The sequence below is a fragment of the Neophocaena asiaeorientalis genome, unplaced genomic scaffold (genome assembly GCF_003031525.2).
Source record: "Neophocaena asiaeorientalis asiaeorientalis breed wild unplaced genomic scaffold, Neophocaena_asiaeorientalis_V1.1 scaffold44, whole genome shotgun sequence".
Classification (NCBI taxonomy): domain Eukaryota; kingdom Metazoa; phylum Chordata; class Mammalia; order Artiodactyla; family Phocoenidae; genus Neophocaena; species Neophocaena asiaeorientalis.
In genome coordinates, this window is record NW_020173678.1 from 1,237,446 (window position 1) to 1,252,848 (window position 15,403).

At 63.0% G+C, this 15,403-nt stretch overlaps 2 protein-coding genes across 3 annotated transcripts in view; both read right to left on the reverse strand.

Moving 5' to 3' along the window:
* TNNT2 (troponin T2, cardiac type) overlaps positions 1–3,660 on the reverse strand; it is a 10,494-nt gene extending 6,834 nt beyond the window's left edge. The window contains exons 1-3 of the mRNA XM_024749634.1: positions 3,623–3,660; positions 2,832–2,842; positions 714–738 (exon numbers count right to left, since the gene is read on the reverse strand). Of these exons, the coding sequence (XP_024605402.1) occupies positions 714–738; positions 2,832–2,842; positions 3,623–3,660 (74 nt within the window). The remainder of the gene's footprint in view (positions 1–713; positions 739–2,831; positions 2,843–3,622) is intronic.
* Positions 3,661–10,351: 6,691 nt separating this feature from the next.
* LAD1 (ladinin 1) overlaps positions 10,352–15,403 on the reverse strand; it is a 13,365-nt gene continuing 8,313 nt past the window's right edge. Inside the window, exons 3-10 of one of the 2 annotated variants that reach the window (XM_024749619.1) lie at positions 14,447–15,248; positions 13,904–14,008; positions 13,120–13,163; positions 12,005–12,074; positions 11,780–11,917; positions 11,423–11,509; positions 11,117–11,188; positions 10,352–10,829 (exon numbers count right to left, since the gene is read on the reverse strand). In XM_024749619.1, the coding sequence (XP_024605387.1) occupies positions 10,824–10,829; positions 11,117–11,188; positions 11,423–11,509; positions 11,780–11,917; positions 12,005–12,074; positions 13,120–13,163; positions 13,904–14,008; positions 14,447–15,248 (1,324 nt within the window). In that variant the 3' untranslated portion in view covers positions 10,352–10,823. Of the gene's footprint in view, positions 10,830–11,116; positions 11,189–11,422; positions 11,510–11,779; positions 11,918–12,004; positions 12,078–13,119; positions 13,164–13,903; positions 14,009–14,446; positions 15,249–15,403 lie in introns of both variants that reach the window. The other variant, XM_024749618.1, reaches the window with a different exon arrangement.

Here is a 15,403-nt window from a genome sequence, read left to right on the forward strand (position 1 = left end):
GCTTCCACTCTTGTTCTAGGTCTGAGTCCTCTCTGAGGCCTGAAGAGTCCTCTTCTTTGATCCCTGCAGGACCCTCACCTCAAAGAAGATCCTTCCAGAAGGGGTGAGAGGGGAGGGCTGGCTAGCAAGGACATGGCCAGGTGTGGGGTCCACCTTCAGGCCATCTTGTTAACACCTCTCCCACCCCGTCTGAGGTTTCAGTTCCCACCTCGCCCAGTGGGCACCCAACACCCGCAAGGGGAACGCCCCAGGTGCCCCCACATCCTCAGACGTCACTACCAGAAAGTTCCCGCTAAAATTCAGTCCGAGTCTGTGCCCGCCCACCGCACCCCGTCCACCTGCAGCCATGCACACTTGCAAGCTGACGTCCCGTCCTTTCTGCTGGGGCTATTTCCAGTCCCCCAGCTGCTCTCCCCAGGATTCTGTCCCCAGGCCCCTCCCACCCCAGCCACCCTGCCCAGGGGCTGTCCCCTAAGAGGGAGGAGCCAGCACAGAACAGTGTGTGCGCAGCGGGGCGGACATCGGTCCCCTCTGGATCCTGGACTTGGAGCGAGTGGGGGACTGGCCAGCCTGGGTCCCTCTCGGAAAGCACGGAAAGGCGCGTGGTCCCGGCCCTCCACCAAGGTCCCCACCCCGGTGCAGGGCCCTCCTCATGGGGGCAACTTGGGATGACAGGGTGGGAGCACAGGGACAGGCAAAGCTGCACCGCTGTCCCGTCCTCTCTCCAGGCTTCCTCTTCTGAGGTCGGGGAGCGGCAGCCGCGAGGGGAGAGGCGAGACAGGTTAGCCTGGGAGCAGGACGGGGCAGCAGTGGACGGCGTATGGTGGCACGGGTGTGGGCCGTGGAGCCCAGGCCCTGACCCACCAACTCCTAGACCCGCTCCGGTGGCTTCCCTGAGCCTCAGGGGTCGGCAAAGGGGAAATAAGTGCACTCCCTTCTCCGTGATGCTTGGCTGTGCCTGGGCCGTCGGGGGCACTCAGGGTATCTGGCCACCTCCTGCTTCCAGACCCCAGGGCCCCCATCTCCCTCCCGCGGGGACAGAGGCCCCAGAGTGGGAACAACGCACCCTTGTCAGACCCCTCCATACCCCGACCCTGAAGGAGCCTCTCAGGGACCCGCGAGACATCTCCAGTTTCCAGGAGAGGCGGACACAGGGCAGACTTGGAAGGAAGCTGCCCCATGCAAGGAAGCATGGCCCAACACTCCCTCTCTAGGAAGGCCAACTGCCTGTAGAGCTATTATCTCCTGAAGAAAGCAGAGGTCCTGGGATTATCCATCCTGTAGGCTTAGTGACACCCTTCCAGACCTCGCTCTCTTGGTCGCTGCCAGCCGGGGACTTAGCTACCAGGGAGCCAGGTGTGGTCCATTCACTGCAAGCAAGGCGGACGCTCCAGGGACTCAGACCCCCATCGCAGTGGAGAATTATTTTGTTAATTCACAGCCAAGTCCTGCTGTGGGTAGCAGGCAGATTGGTACCAAATCCAGAGTCTATGGCTCAAACCTCACCCCCCAAAACCTGTTGCCAGGAGCTGGCAAATCCCCCAAAGCAAAGGAAAACCCACCGTATGGAGAGTCCCTGCAGGAAACACAACTGAAGGTGGAGCTAGATTTTTGACTCAAAAAATATTCAAATAGCCTCTGATGTGAGTGGTGTTCCTTGAGAACTGACTCCCAAGGGCCCCCCCACCCCGGTTCTCCTGTGAGTGTCTCTGTGTCTCCTCTTTGTCAGGTACCCCTGGAACAGCCTCAAATGCAAGATGCCCCCACTTTCCCCAGAAGACTCGGGAACTTGGGTCAGCTCCCAAGGCCCCCGGTTCCCTCCCAGAGACCCTCCCCCTAGGGTCCATGCACGATGCGCTGACATGATGATTTTGAGGATCTGCTGAGCCTCTAAGGGGCAGGATCCACCCTTCCCCGGGGGCAGAAGCCTGAGGGGCCCCAGGGCCATGCTGGGCCAACTGGGGGCACCGTAGGGACAGAGAGAGGCCTCGTGACCACCGGCATGTGTCAAGTGCTCAGGAAGAAGGGAAGGTTAGGTGCTCGCAGGGAGAAGGGACACCACGCTGAGGAGACCATGATAATGAAAATGATCAACAAGTAGGAAAAGGGCAAAGATCCAAGGGTCAGAGTGGACCCTCGCCAGGTGACAAGGTCTTCACATCCACGTGACGTGTCTCAGATACCTGAACACCTTCATAATCTCATTTGAAAAAGCATCAAACTGAACGCTTTTAGGTGTGGTCATGCTATTATGGCTATGTTTTTTAAGAGATTCATACTGAGCTACGTAAGCGTGGGGTGATGTTACGATGTCTGGGGAGGATTCGTCTGCTCTAAAATACCAGGCAGAGACCGAGTAAGTGAGAGAAGATGGGCTGTAAGCTGATGGTTGTTGACTGAGTGATGGGTGCGTGGGGGGTGCATTATTCTATTTTTGCCACTTTTACGTGCATTTAAAACTTTACGTGGTAAAAAAAAATTAGAGAAAAAAAGCAAAAATAATTAATTGGAAAAAAAGCAGTGATTCCGTGTGAATCACCTGGTGGGCGATAGAGACAGGTTTAAACCTTTTGCCCCAAGACCTGAGCACAAGGGTTCGGGCTGATCCCAGCTAGGAGCTGGCATTGGTGGAGGGCCTTTGCTCAGCTGAGAGTGAGAGGCGGGGACCATGCGCTCCCTCCACGCCACCCCTCCTCGCCCGCCATCCATCCCCCATACCTTCCATGGTTCCTTCTGCTCCGGGTATGAGACGCGGCCACAAGAGAGGAGAGAAGAGACCATCAGTTTCAAAGCAGGCTGTCCTGCCCAGTGAGCGTGGGGCATGCGCTTACCTTCCTGCTCCCTGCGGTGCGAGGGGAGATGCCGTCAGGAGCACAGGGCACGCTGCACACACGTGTACACACCCCCCACACCCACACACCACACCCTGGCCTTTTCCTGAAGATGACCCCAGTTTTTGCCCTCCGCACTGGGTGCTGGCGTCCGCCCGCTCTGCCCACCCGCACAGCCTGGTCTGGCCCAGCCTCCGGTCCCGCCACCTCTGACCACCACCAGGAAACCTGGCTCAGCTGCTGGTCCCCTGCGCTCTGCCCACCCCCTCCACCCGGGGTCCAAGTCCACGCAGGAGGCGCAGCCCCCCCAGGCCCTCCACGCTCCGCGCCCAGGAGGGAGGTCCGCGGGCTCCAAGCCGTGCCGGCGTTCGTGTCCCTCTGTGCACCCACTCCCCGCAAGGAGGTGACTGATTGGCCGCCAGTGTGTGCCCCCTCCCCGGCACTCGGGACAGCGCGGGGACAGGGCAGCGCAGGAACAGCGGCTGCCCGGGGCAGTGATTACAAGGGCTCTGAGGTGGATTCCTGGGGCACGGTCGCTCTGTGGCCTCGGGGTCCTCACGGAACCTCTCTGGTCCGTTCTCGGGAGGCCCAGCTCCCAGCAGGAGCCCACTGCCCCGGGAATGGGCTCTTTACTGCCAACCCCGAGGGCCAGCCCAGAGGCACAGGGCTCGAAACGAAGGGGTGCGGCTCTCCCGGGGCCCCCAGAGGGGCGCGGCCCCAGCCCACAACCGGGCATCTCCCAGGCCAGGTGCACAGAGGGGACGGCCCCCCAGCATGACCCCGGTACTCACCCCTCGGACTTGTCCACCGCCTCCTCCGCGTCCGACATGGTCTCCGCTTCCCTCCGGAGAGAAGAACAGTCAGCACGGGCGGGGAGCCGGCCTCCCGGCTCTGCGAGGAACGCTGGGCCCGCAGTCCACCCGAGACGCTGACCACCCGCCCCTTATCCACCCGTGACGGCAGCAGAGCCCGCTGCCTCCTCTGTCGGGGAGCACAGCAACCCCTGCACCACGTGGTGACTGTCTGAACCCCAGCTCTAAGCCTCCCCAGCCTTGCCAGCCTTGCCCAGCAACCAGGGGAGAAGCTCTGCCCCATCCACGCAGTCTCCCCTGGGAGTGGCCCAGCGTGGCATGGACGGTAACTAGTCAACAGAAAGGAGCAAACCGGGGGTGCAGCCGACACCCCGGACGAACCTCCAGGGAATTACTCTCCCTGGGGGGAGGAAAAGCCGAGGCATGTGGTTCCATCTAGAGAAGGAACATTCTCGAAACAGCAAAGTTGTAGAAATGGAGAACAGATTGGTGGTCGTTGCGGGGGCTGGGAGGGAGGTGGGCGTGGAAGGAAAAGGCACACGAGGGACGTCTGTGGCTCTAGAACTGCTCGGTATCTCTGGTGGTGGGTCCTCGGGCCTGCACAGGCTAAAACGGAAGGGAATTTCACACTCGCACTCACACACACAAAGTCGAAGGAGAGCGGGGAATCCGAGTAAGATCACGGATGGTGCTTCCACGTCCCGCTGTGATTTGGTCCTGGCTGTGCAAGTGTTACCGCGGGGGACACTGGGAAGTGGGTGTGGGTCTATATCATTTCTCACGGCAGCATGTTTATCTACACCGGCTCAAGAAAAAGTCCAGCTCAATGGAGTTTCTCTGGGGAAGCTCTCGTTTTGAGATTCTCCCCCCACTGCACTAGCAACAGAAAATCAAGAGACTCTCCTGTCAGCTGAGCATTGGGGCAAATCTTCCCAAAGCGCAGAGTGGCCGCATCCTGGCTGCCCGGCCCAGAGGTCTGTGAGGACCACGCTGACACCAAGGAAAGGGTTTTACCGTCCCTTCCCCGCAACGACGGGGAGAAGCCAAGGGAGCGGTGGAGACTGCCCGCACGGACTGGGAGGCTGACCTGGCTTTGAACGCTGGCTCCACCTCACATTTGCCTGTGACCTTGGAAAGGTCATTGACCTCCCTACACCTCAGTCCCCTTTTCCCCGAAGGGGTGATGCCAGGCTGCTCCTGACCCTGCCCCACTGGCACCTGGCGCAGCAGCCACCAGCTTCCCACTCAGCCTGCGGTGACAGTGGCACGGAGAGCGGTGTTCACACCCACACCACCTGTCCCTGCACACCCCACTGTCCCGGCCGAGACCCGCCCCAGGCACCCATCTGCGGACACGCAGTGAGCCACGACTCTGGCGGGTGGCGTGATGTCCACTGCAAGGCAGCCCCTCTGAGGCCGAGAAGTTCTGAAGGAGCCTCTGCCCCACGGGCCCTCTGGCGGAAGACCGCCGCAGCCTCGGACCGGCTGCTCTTTTGAACCTGGCTCAGTTCGTCCAGTCCTGCTGGGTCAGGGCGAGCGCTGCAGCGAGCCAGCCCCCCTCGCCAGCCCCCCTCGCTGGAGTCGGTGGGGCAGTGAGGGCGGGGCCAGGCACAGGGAGTTCTGCACAGAAGCTGGCTCCCCCGGGGTGAGGGTGGCAGTGGGTGAGAAGAAGAGATGTCAGATGTGTAGGGTATCCTGAGGAGACATACCCCAGAGGGTCTTCAAATGGGGCCTTGCGGGGAGAGTGGCAGGGGAAGAGCCCCTAGCCCAGAGGGGATGGGGGTCTGGCAGATGAAGCACTGCCTGGAGCCCCAGGGAAGTAGCCAGAATCAGTGGCCCGAGAACTGGGGAGCCCCTCCCTGAACCCCGGGTGGAGTCTGTCACCTTGGCGCAGGGAGGTTTCCCAGGGAAGGTGCGTGGCCAGACTGGGGCTTGGGGTCTCTCTCTCCTCTCCTGCCCGCCCGCCCACCGGCTCAGAGCCATCGGGCACAGCCCCGGAGACCGCCCCCTGCTCCTCTGAGCGCTGTCCAGCTCCTAAAAATAGCCTGCCGGCCATGGGGGGTGGGAGGGGGGCTTTCAGCAGAGGACGCAGCCAAGACAATTGTTCAGGGGACTGGTGACAGGAAGGCGATGGGGCCGGGCGGGGCTCCAGCTTGGAGGCAGTCGAGAACCCGGCAGGCGAGGTACCAGGATGCCCACGCCCGGGCCCCCACCTGCCACCGCAGACTGATTTCTAGCCGGTCTCCCTCACAGCCAAGAGAGTGGGGGCACATTTCTTGGGGAGTAAAGCAAAAAATGATAGAAGGCAGAGAGAATGCTGGCCAGGCGGTCAAAAGAGCTGGGTTTAAAACCCAGTTTTTGCTGTGTGACCTTAGTTAAGTCACTTAACTTCTCTGGACCTCAGTTAACCTGTCTATAAAACAGAGGGATGGGGGTCCCATCCCTCAGCCCTTGTCCCCAGCATTCAACTGGAACCTTCCTAAGCCTGCAGCTGTTAGCCCACCAGCAGAGCTAGGCCAGGGGCAGTGGGCAACTTGATCCTCTCAGATTCCTCTTCTGCCAGGAGAGAACGAGGCCTTGCCCTATAAGACCCAAGACCCGGGTCAGAGGAGGAATTCAGGAGGTCAGGTGCTTCCCAGCTGCACTAGGACAGGAATGGGCTTTGAAATTCCCCACGCTCCAGGCAGCCCCTTTCCCAGTCTGTCTTCAGCCTGCCCAGGAGAAGAGGGAATGGCTCTCCCTCCGGAGGAGCTTAGAGCAAGCGCTCTCCCCAGGGTGTATGGAGGTGGATGGGGCAAGGGTCACACTCGTAGGGACCCTGTGGTGGGGGGCAGCTGGACTCAGGGTTAACCCTCTAACCCAGTGAGCTGGGTTCACCGCCCCCCATGAAGGGGTCTCCCAAGGGGGTCTCTCCCCATTGCTCAGCCCGTGCCCTGCCTGGGGAGGGGTGCAGTCCTGGGTCTGGGAGGGCGGATGAACCCCGTGTCTGCCTGGAGGGGCCTCCAGGGGCCCCCGCTGCCTCAGGACAGTGTCTGAATTCCGGGAAAAGAGAATTCGGCCACAAGGACTGTTCTGACTGATGAGAACAAGGCCTCACTCTGCTCTCTGGGGATCGAGAGGGACCCCTTCCCTGGGAAGCCTCAGGGGCCCTCTGCCTGGAGGGGGAGTCCCCATGGCTTGGAGCACCATGTATTCAGAGGCCTGGCAATTATCTATCCCTCCTACCAATGAGGAAGCTGAGGCCCGGGGATGGAAAGCCGCTCATCCAAGACTTTCCAGCAAAACCACCCTTCGTTGACAGATCTCAGACTCAAACCCAAGCCTCCAACCTCTCCCTGAGGGCCCTTTAAACTAGTCTCAGAGTCCTGTCCCTGCAACACCTCCTCGGAAGCACCCAGGGGAACGGGGCCTCCCCCAGCCCCGACACCCTCTCAGAGAGGACTCGGGGACTCTCCCGTCCGCTCTCCAGAGTCTGCCCGAGCCTTACCCAGAGCAGGAGCTGCCGAAGACGGGTCCTGCGGTGTCCGCGGCCTCGCAGGGTCTGGACGAGGGCAGGGGATGGAGAGGGCTTTAAGCAGACACGCGGTCGGCCGGGAGCCAAGCCCCGCGGTGGAGGAATGTGCCGGGAGACACCCTGGGGGGGGCGGCGGGGGCAGGGGGAGCGGGGCGCTGGCTGTTACTTTGGCAGGTGCCGGGGACAGGGCTGAGGGAACAGGCACCCCAGGCCATATAAGCCCATGTGGTCGTCCAGCTGCTCAGATAAGCTATTTAAAACCAGGACAGATAGGCAGGGGACAGGAGGCAGCAGGCATGTAACACAAACCAGCTGTCCCTCCTGAGAATCCCAATACAGTGGATGCCAGCGACGACGGGGTGGCAGGCTGGGGGCGGGGCCGGGGGCACAAGGCACTTGGTCAGTCTCTGGGCGGGGGTCTCGGGAGCAGAGGCAGGGCTTGTCTGCAGCTCGACTGGAGTGATGCTGCGGGTGAAGGCGCCTTCCAGGCGACTGGCCGCTTCTAACAGGACGAGCAGCCTTGTGGGGGAGGCAGGCTGGGCTGGCCTCAGCGAGCACATCTGCAGAGTGGGTCTGCTCCTTGACCCCCCAAGCCACGTGGCAAGCCCTCCTTACTGCGCAGGGGTTAAACCCAATACCGGAGGTCAGGTTCAAGGTCGGACATCCAGCCGAGAATGAGGGTTCTCCTCAAAGGGGCAGCTGGTTGAGTGGAGGGGCGGGGAAGACGGTGGAAGTTCACGCCACTATGGCTTTAAAGTGAGGCCACACGGGACTATCGTCTGCTAACCCCACGAGATCACAAGGTCCTTGAGGCCAGCGTCCTATCGTCTGCTAACCCCACGAGATCACAAGGTCCTTGAGGCCAGCGTCCAGGGCTTTGGGGTTTGCCCGCACATACGTGGCTGCCTCGGGAGCCACGTGCCGCATCCACCACCGACGCCCTTGAAAGGGTCCTCCGCATGCCCCGCCCCCACTCCGCCATCAGACTTGCCGCGTCACTCAGCTGAAACTGTCCTTCCATGGTCCCCGGTGGCCTCCGAGCCCAGCGGTCTGATTCCCCACCTCCAGGCTCAATCCCTGCCATGTGGCCCTTTACACTGCCAGCAGATCCGAGGCGGGGCAGGCTGAAGCCACAAGCCTGCTGCCGGCTTCCCGGGCATCAGGGAGGAACAGTGAGTGCAGCCAAGCTGTCGGGAAACAGGGGGGGACGCCCCATCCCCCGCTCTCCTGGTGCAGCCGACCAGGACCTTAGCCTCGCCTTGTGTCCTGGCCTGGAATCTCCTGGAATTTAGGAATCGCTTTTCCTAAGTCCTCCCTTAACTCGAGCTACTTCAGTGGGTTCCTTGTGAGCGCAACAGTCCTTCAAGTGGGACGTAATTTGCTTGCACGGATGCCTGGGACAGAGATCTGGCCACCTGGATCCCCACGGGGAAAAGCTGGTAGGTTCTCGGCATCTGTGGACTAACTGTGTGAGGCCCTCAGTAAGTGTCCTAAGGTGGGAACTTGACTCGGACCGTGGGCGGCAGTCGCTCAGCCGGTGAGTCTAGCCACCCTCCAGCCACCACATCCGACCTGCCGTGGACGCCCCGTCCCTGCAAACAGATGTAACGTCACCTCCTCGTGCTAATGGTAGAGGGGAACGAAGAGAAAACAGATGGTGCTTGGCCAGGATTTGACTGGAAGAAGCAGATGCTGGTATGGTGCTTGCACATTTGAGGACCCGCAGGAGGAGAGGCTGCTTGTGAGGTCCCGGGTCTCCGGGCAGGAAGGAAGGGGGCCTGCTCTGTCCCTGGAGGGAGAGGGCTGTCACCTCCTCGAGGGGCCTCCCCCCACCTTGTCGCCCAGTCACCCCCAGGCTGCACACTCTGTCCTCACACTGCCGCCAGCTGAAGTCATCCTGGGCGTGCATCCATCCCCCGATAAGGGTGCGTGCAGGGTCCTCGTGTGCGGGATGCACGAGTGCAAGGGGGCAGGAGTCGTGGGGTGCTGTCCCCCACACCCTGCCCGGCAGTCAGCCCTTGACGGGCACCCCAGTGCGCGGGTGCGGGCACCAAGGGCTCCACCCCCGAGGGCAACAGCTACCGGACACCCAGATCCCCAGGACCAAGCGGAGCCCCTCGGCCCGCTCTCGGGTCTCCACGCTGGAGGGAGGGTTTAGAGGACGATTGTGCTGGACAAATTCCCCTGCTGGGACTTTCCCAAGTTTAGAACGAGAGCGTTCAAAATCCTGCAGGTCGCCTGTCTGAACCCCGAGCTCCTGGCAGGGCCCGCCTGGCAGGGCCCGCGTCTCTGGGCAGTGTTTGCCCCGCCCCCGGCTTCGTCCTGGAACTCGAGTCGGTAGCGGGTGCGGGCATCCCAGGCAGGCCCTCCAGGTCCTGCTGACCCCCGGCTCCGGGCAGGCACAGGGCCGGCCACAGGAAGCCCACCTGTGGGAGGCGGGCCAGCCTGGGGTCACGGACAGGGCCCCGAGGGCCTCCTGTGCCCTGGACCCCAGGATGCAAGGCAGGAGCCTCACTCAGAATCACAGAGGCTGGACAAGGCTGGTGTGTCCGCCCCACAGGCTGGGGGGCCTGGTGACCCTTCCAGCTGTGCTCTGAGGAGCCCTGGGGTTTCCCAGGTGGGCCTGGGCCGGGGGTAGAGGGGGCGTGGGCTCTGCACCTGTGTTCCCGCAGCTGGCTCCGGGGCACTTGGGAACGGAGTTCTAATTTAGTTCTAACGATTAAAAGAAAATACGTACACGTGTGTGTGTACGTACACACACACACACACACACACGTACGCTTGTGTGCACACATACCCGCACACGTCTACCTTTGTCACTACAGCACAAAGGGCTTTGACAGGCCCCAGGCTTTCTGAGTTGGCTTTGGCCTAGATTCTCAGCTGGCCCAGTGTCCGCCGAGTCCACAGGAGCCATGACGTTAGAGGAACAGAGGACCGGATTTGGGGATCGTGTGTGTTGGGATGTGACTGCAGGCCTGGCACTGCTTGTGGCAGTTCTGCCCCCCCTCAAGTCACCGTGCTAGACAACTGGGTAGCAACCCCCTTAAACATGAGGACAAGTGATGAGGGCAACGCCTCCCCCCTGCACGCCCGCAGCCAAACAGCCCTCCCCGCACACTGCGGGAGGTCCCCATTAACAGCAAAGCCTCCGGGAAGGAAGCGTTTTTAAAGTATTATCAGTCACTTACACCTGAGAGTGAATGAGTTTATCACCTCTTTCCTGAGAACAGCGGGAGGGGAGCACACGATGGCTTGGCCAGAGCAGCAGGTGGGGGTGTGAGGGAGAACAAAGCAGGGGACGGGGCCCGGGAAGACAGTGCGATGCTTCCAGCCTGGCCGGCCTCTGAGAGGTACACGGAGACACCTGCTGGGCTCAGACCAGGCAGGGACCCGGGGCTTCTTGCAGGACGGTGCCCCTGTCCCTGGAAAGGGCCAGCAGGAAAAGCCGTCTCCGGACAGGACGCCGAGGCCTGAGGTGCGGACAAGAGTCGTGCTGTGCCTAGGCCGGCGCTGGGGCCCAGGATCTGCTGTGCCCACAGCAGGACAAGGGGCCAGGCACACCTGCCCCAGAGGCTGGGCAGAGAAGGAGCTGGCTGAGTGCCCCCGACGTTCCTGGTCCCAGGTCCAAGGCAGAAAGGGAGCGGGGTGATGAGACAAGGCTTCTCACACCTACGGGGCAAAGGGCTATTAGCACAAGACGGGTTCCTAGGGCTGGACAGGGAGCACCCCTTTCCCCAAGCCCCGTGCCCACACTGGGCCAGAGGCCCCAGATCTGCTGGCTGAGGGGGGTAGGGGCTCGCACAGCTGTGGGGAAGCGAAGCCAGACGAGGGTGCAGCCAGCCCTCCGCAGGTTGCGACAACCCAGCCTGAGAACGGGGCTGTGCAAACACAGGCCAGTCGGTGTGCGTGGCGCTGGGCGTGTGGCGTCTCCGCGGGGCGGCCACCCCTGCCCTCACCTTGGCATCCAGGGAGTCCACTTTCTTCCTCCACTGGATCCTCCTGGCGGCTGCCGACTCCTTCTGCACCTCCTGGTTGCAGGCATCATGGCGGAGACCAGAGGCTCAGGCTTACGGCACAGGGGTCCCCAGACCCCTCCCCCTCCCGAGGGAGGACCCCAGACCCTCCTCCTCTCTGCCTTCCGGCCCGCAGGCTTATCCAACGCCGTCCCCACGCCCAGAATACGTCCACTACTTCTGGGGCTGCCCCTCCTCTGGCAGGTCATTCTGCCACGAAAGGGCCCGTGGTGAGGCCTCAGGAGGTACCTGCGGGTCCCCATCTCCTGACTCCTGCGTCTTGCTGATCCACAGGTTGAGCCTCGATGTCACAACCCCCGAGAGCCGCAAATTCTCCTGAAAAGAGAGCTTCCGTGTCGGGGTCGGTTGGGCATCTCCGGAGGCCTGTACCTTGCCCACACCCATCCAGCCCAGGGCGCCGGGCCCGCCGCCCCGCATTGGGGCTGTGCGCACAGCCAGGGGGACGGGGGCTCACGAGTGGCGGGGAACTCAAGTCAGCGGCAGGTTCTCCCAAACTGACGCACGAAGACGCAGAGCTGTCTGGCGCTGCCCAGGCCAGGGGCCAGGATTTGCAGACACCCAGCCTCATCGGCCTGAGCCACTCACCTTCCGGCCGGAGGCTGCTCCTTCCCGGCCCTGGCCCACCAGCTCCTTCTCAAAGAGGTGGCGCTTGCTGGCCACGTCCACGGGAGCCACCAAGAACTCGGCGCGGGAGGGGCCCGGAGACCTGACTGACTCTGATCTCTGGGAGCAGAGAGCACAAGCCGTTGAGCCTTGAGGGTGGGCGCCGACCACGCCCACCACGCAGGGCAGGCGCCCGGCCCCACCCACCTGTACGGCTGTGTGGTATCTCTCCAGCTTCTGGCCCAGTGTGAAGGAGCTGGCTGGGATCCTCACGCTGCTGCTGTGGGACGGAAAGGTAGGACAAGACAAGCCAGGTGAGACCCCCCGCCCCAAGGGAGACCGGGCCTGCGCCCACACCCCCAGTGCTTCGGCAAAGAGAAAGTGGCCTCAGTCACCGAGTGAGACCATAATGACTTGGCCAAGGTGACGATCTACAGACTCCGGGGACTCCCCTGTCCTCCCTAGAAACAGTCCATTCAGCCGGACACCAGCCACCAGGTTGCCCCACCCCCGACCAACCCCAACCTGTCCTCAGGCCACTGGACGAGCGTACAAGACTCATGACCTGGCGGTGCCTGCCCTCCTGACACCACGCCGAGGAGCCGGCCAACCGGACACCGTGTGGGTCATACTCCATGCCTCCTCGTGCTGGCCCCTCGATTCAAAGCTTCCTTCCGCTGGGAAATCTCCCTCTAGTTCAAGTCCTTTCAGATGCCAATCGCCCTGGGACAGAGCCCCCAGCTCTCGAGGGCCGAGCTCCCGCAGCCATGAGGGGCTCCAGCCGTCAGTTCCCATGCCCATCCCGGCACCTCCGTGCTGCGGGGCTCTTGCACATTTCATGTCTGATGTGAGCTGCTCGAGGGCAGCAGCAGGTCTCATCCACCTTGCGCCCCAGCACCCATCCCCACCCCGAGTCCTCGCCCAGCACTGCTGCCCTAGAGATAGTCTGGGGGCAGACGGATGCAATGCATGTGCACAGCTACTCTTCAGACCCCATTTGTTGCTGTTGTTGTTTAGAAAAACACACAGTCCTCCAGCTGCTTGCATGGACGCTGTGGGCGGAGGCAGGGGGAGGGGGGAGGTGGAAGCGCTCGTCAAGCTTGCAGAGTCCCTGGCGCCCGCGCCCCTGCTGAAGCGGCTTCATCCCTTCCTGCACTGGTCAGTCTCCCTGCGTACCCCTGTGCCTCAGGACAGCCCCGCCCAAGCCCCGCCTCCTCCAAGCAGCTCCCCCCATCCCTTCCCTTGCGCCACATCTCGGGCCTCAGTCCCTCCTGCTAACCCTGCGGCACAAGCGGAGAGGACAGAGCCTCCGGGCCCCTGACCTGCGGGTTAAGGCCGCCTCTGAGTGGTCTCTCCGGGGGCTCATCTGAAACAAGAGGGAAGGTGCCCATGAGTGGGGTCAGCCGCGGCCTCCTCAAGGGAGGGCTCAGCTGTCAGAACACATCCCCCTCCTGGGGCCTCCCCCACCTCCGTTCAACCCCCAGTCCAACCCCCATTAAAGGGTCTGGGACACGGCCCCACCCACCAGGCCGGGTCAGCGGCCCCTCCTTGACGCCCCCAGGTCTTCTTGGGGAGGCTGCGACCACCTGCCTCCTGCCTGCTTCCCCACCGCCCGGAGCCCCGTAGGGCAAGGGCAGGGACAGGCACCGGCCGGCAGCAGGTCTCCTGCCTCTCCCCAGGGCCTGGCACAGCGCACGGTCAAAAAGTGAGTGAGTGACCCAGTAAACAGAGAAACCAGGAGTAAATCCTGGTGTAAAGCGACAAGACCAGCCCCAGTCCACGTGATTTGTACTCCTGGGGCAAGGCAGGGCGGCGGGCACCGGGACAGCCCATGGCTCTCCCCGCAGTCCACCTGCGCCGCCCTCCTGCAGGCTAGCTGTGCCCACCACCTGGGGCTGCTGGGTCTCGTCCACACCCGCCTCCAGACATTAACCGGTGCTTCACTCGATCCAACCCCATCTGCTCTCGGCCACCCTCGGGCACCCAAAAGCCCTGTGCCTGCATACAACGTCCCTGGTGTCTAACCCAGGGCCCTGGGCCGTAACGGGGGCTGCTTTCCTCGGCATGCCCTCCGGCGAATGGGAGACAAAGGGACCCGGGCCTCACCCGAAAGGAGATGGTCCTGGGGCTGGAGCGCTTCAGGGAGCTGCTGTAGGTGGCCTGGGTGGGCGAGGGTGTGTCCTCCTTGTCCTCCTTGCTGGGGATTTTCATCTGGATGGAGAAGAGGGAGTATCACACGGAAGGCCAGGGCACCCCAATCCCGAGCTGCCACGGGGGCACCACTGGCCTGGCCCATCCCAGGAGCTGCAGGGGGAGGCAGGTAGCAAGACAGTCCCGTGCCTCCTGCCCCTCTGCTGTGGGGATGGCGGACCCAGTCCCGGGGCCAGGCCACCAGGCAGGGCTTTCCAGGGGGACTTCTAGAAGGATCTGAGGCTTCCCACGGGTCCATGAGGGCCTGCAGTCTGGGCCCTGGCTGAGGATGTGGTATGGGGTACCAGGTGCTCCCCGCTGCACAGCTGATGCCCCCGCCCCCGGGTCGTGGTGGAGCAGGTAGGGAGAGGGAACTGCCGAGGCTGGCCTAGAGGCGGGAGGACAGGACTAGAAGGGAGGGTGGAGGGCGGGGGGCGCGAGGGCAGGGGCACCGCCAACCTGCAGAGTGATGGGTGGGAGGTGGCAAGTCCCAGCCGGACGCTCTGCCCCCTGCCCCGACAGCCCCGCCGAGGACGGGGGCTCCTGCTTGGGGCCGGCCCTCCCCTGCCCCTTGGGGGTGGACAGGCTCTGCGCAGAGGCTGGCAGCTCCTGGGCCCGGGGCTGCCCTGGGGCCGCCGCCCTCGCTGGGGCCAGCCGCGTCTCAGGGGCCGGGGTCTTCTCAAAGACTGCTGCTTTCTCAGACGTCAGTCTCTTTTCTGAGTCTGACGTCTTCCCTGGGGACGGCAGCTTCTCCAAGACACTTTTTTTTTCCAGAACCGTCTTTCCCGAGATGGTTCTTTTCTCCAACACCGCAATCTTCTGGGACACAGACACTGTCTCAGGGCTGGCAGTCTTCCCGGAGGTGGAGACTTCCTTGGAGTCCAGGCTCTTTTCGGGCGCTAATGTCTTCTCTGGGGCAGAGGGCTTCTCTGAGCTCCCCTTCCTGCTGCTTCCCGGCTCCCTGCCCACCAAGCTCTCCTCCTCCCGGACCCAGGAGCTCCGCTGCTCCCGGCTCAGTCTCCGGCGAAGCAGCAGCCCCAGCTCCTTCTCGGGCGCTGGGGGCAGCTGCCCGGCCTGCCCAGTGCCCGCGCCATCCTCCTCCTCTGTGTCCAGCTGCTCCCGGACGGGGGCCTGTGCGACCTCCGCCTCCCGCTGCCTCTGCCTCCGCTCCTGCCGTGCCCTGAGGACGGCCCACACGTCCTCACCGCTGGAGTCTAGGGGTGGTCGGGGGGAGACCTCCACTTCCTCCACGCTCGGCAGTCTGAGTCGAAAGATGGGAGATGGGGCGGGAGACAGAGTCAGAGGCCGGCAGAGGTGGGAGAGACCCTGGGGTGCCCTCCGACCCAGTGAAGATGCCTCTGGGGCCACGTGGGAGGGGCGAGGAAGGAAGGCCCAGGCCCCCCCCCCCCCCCCCCC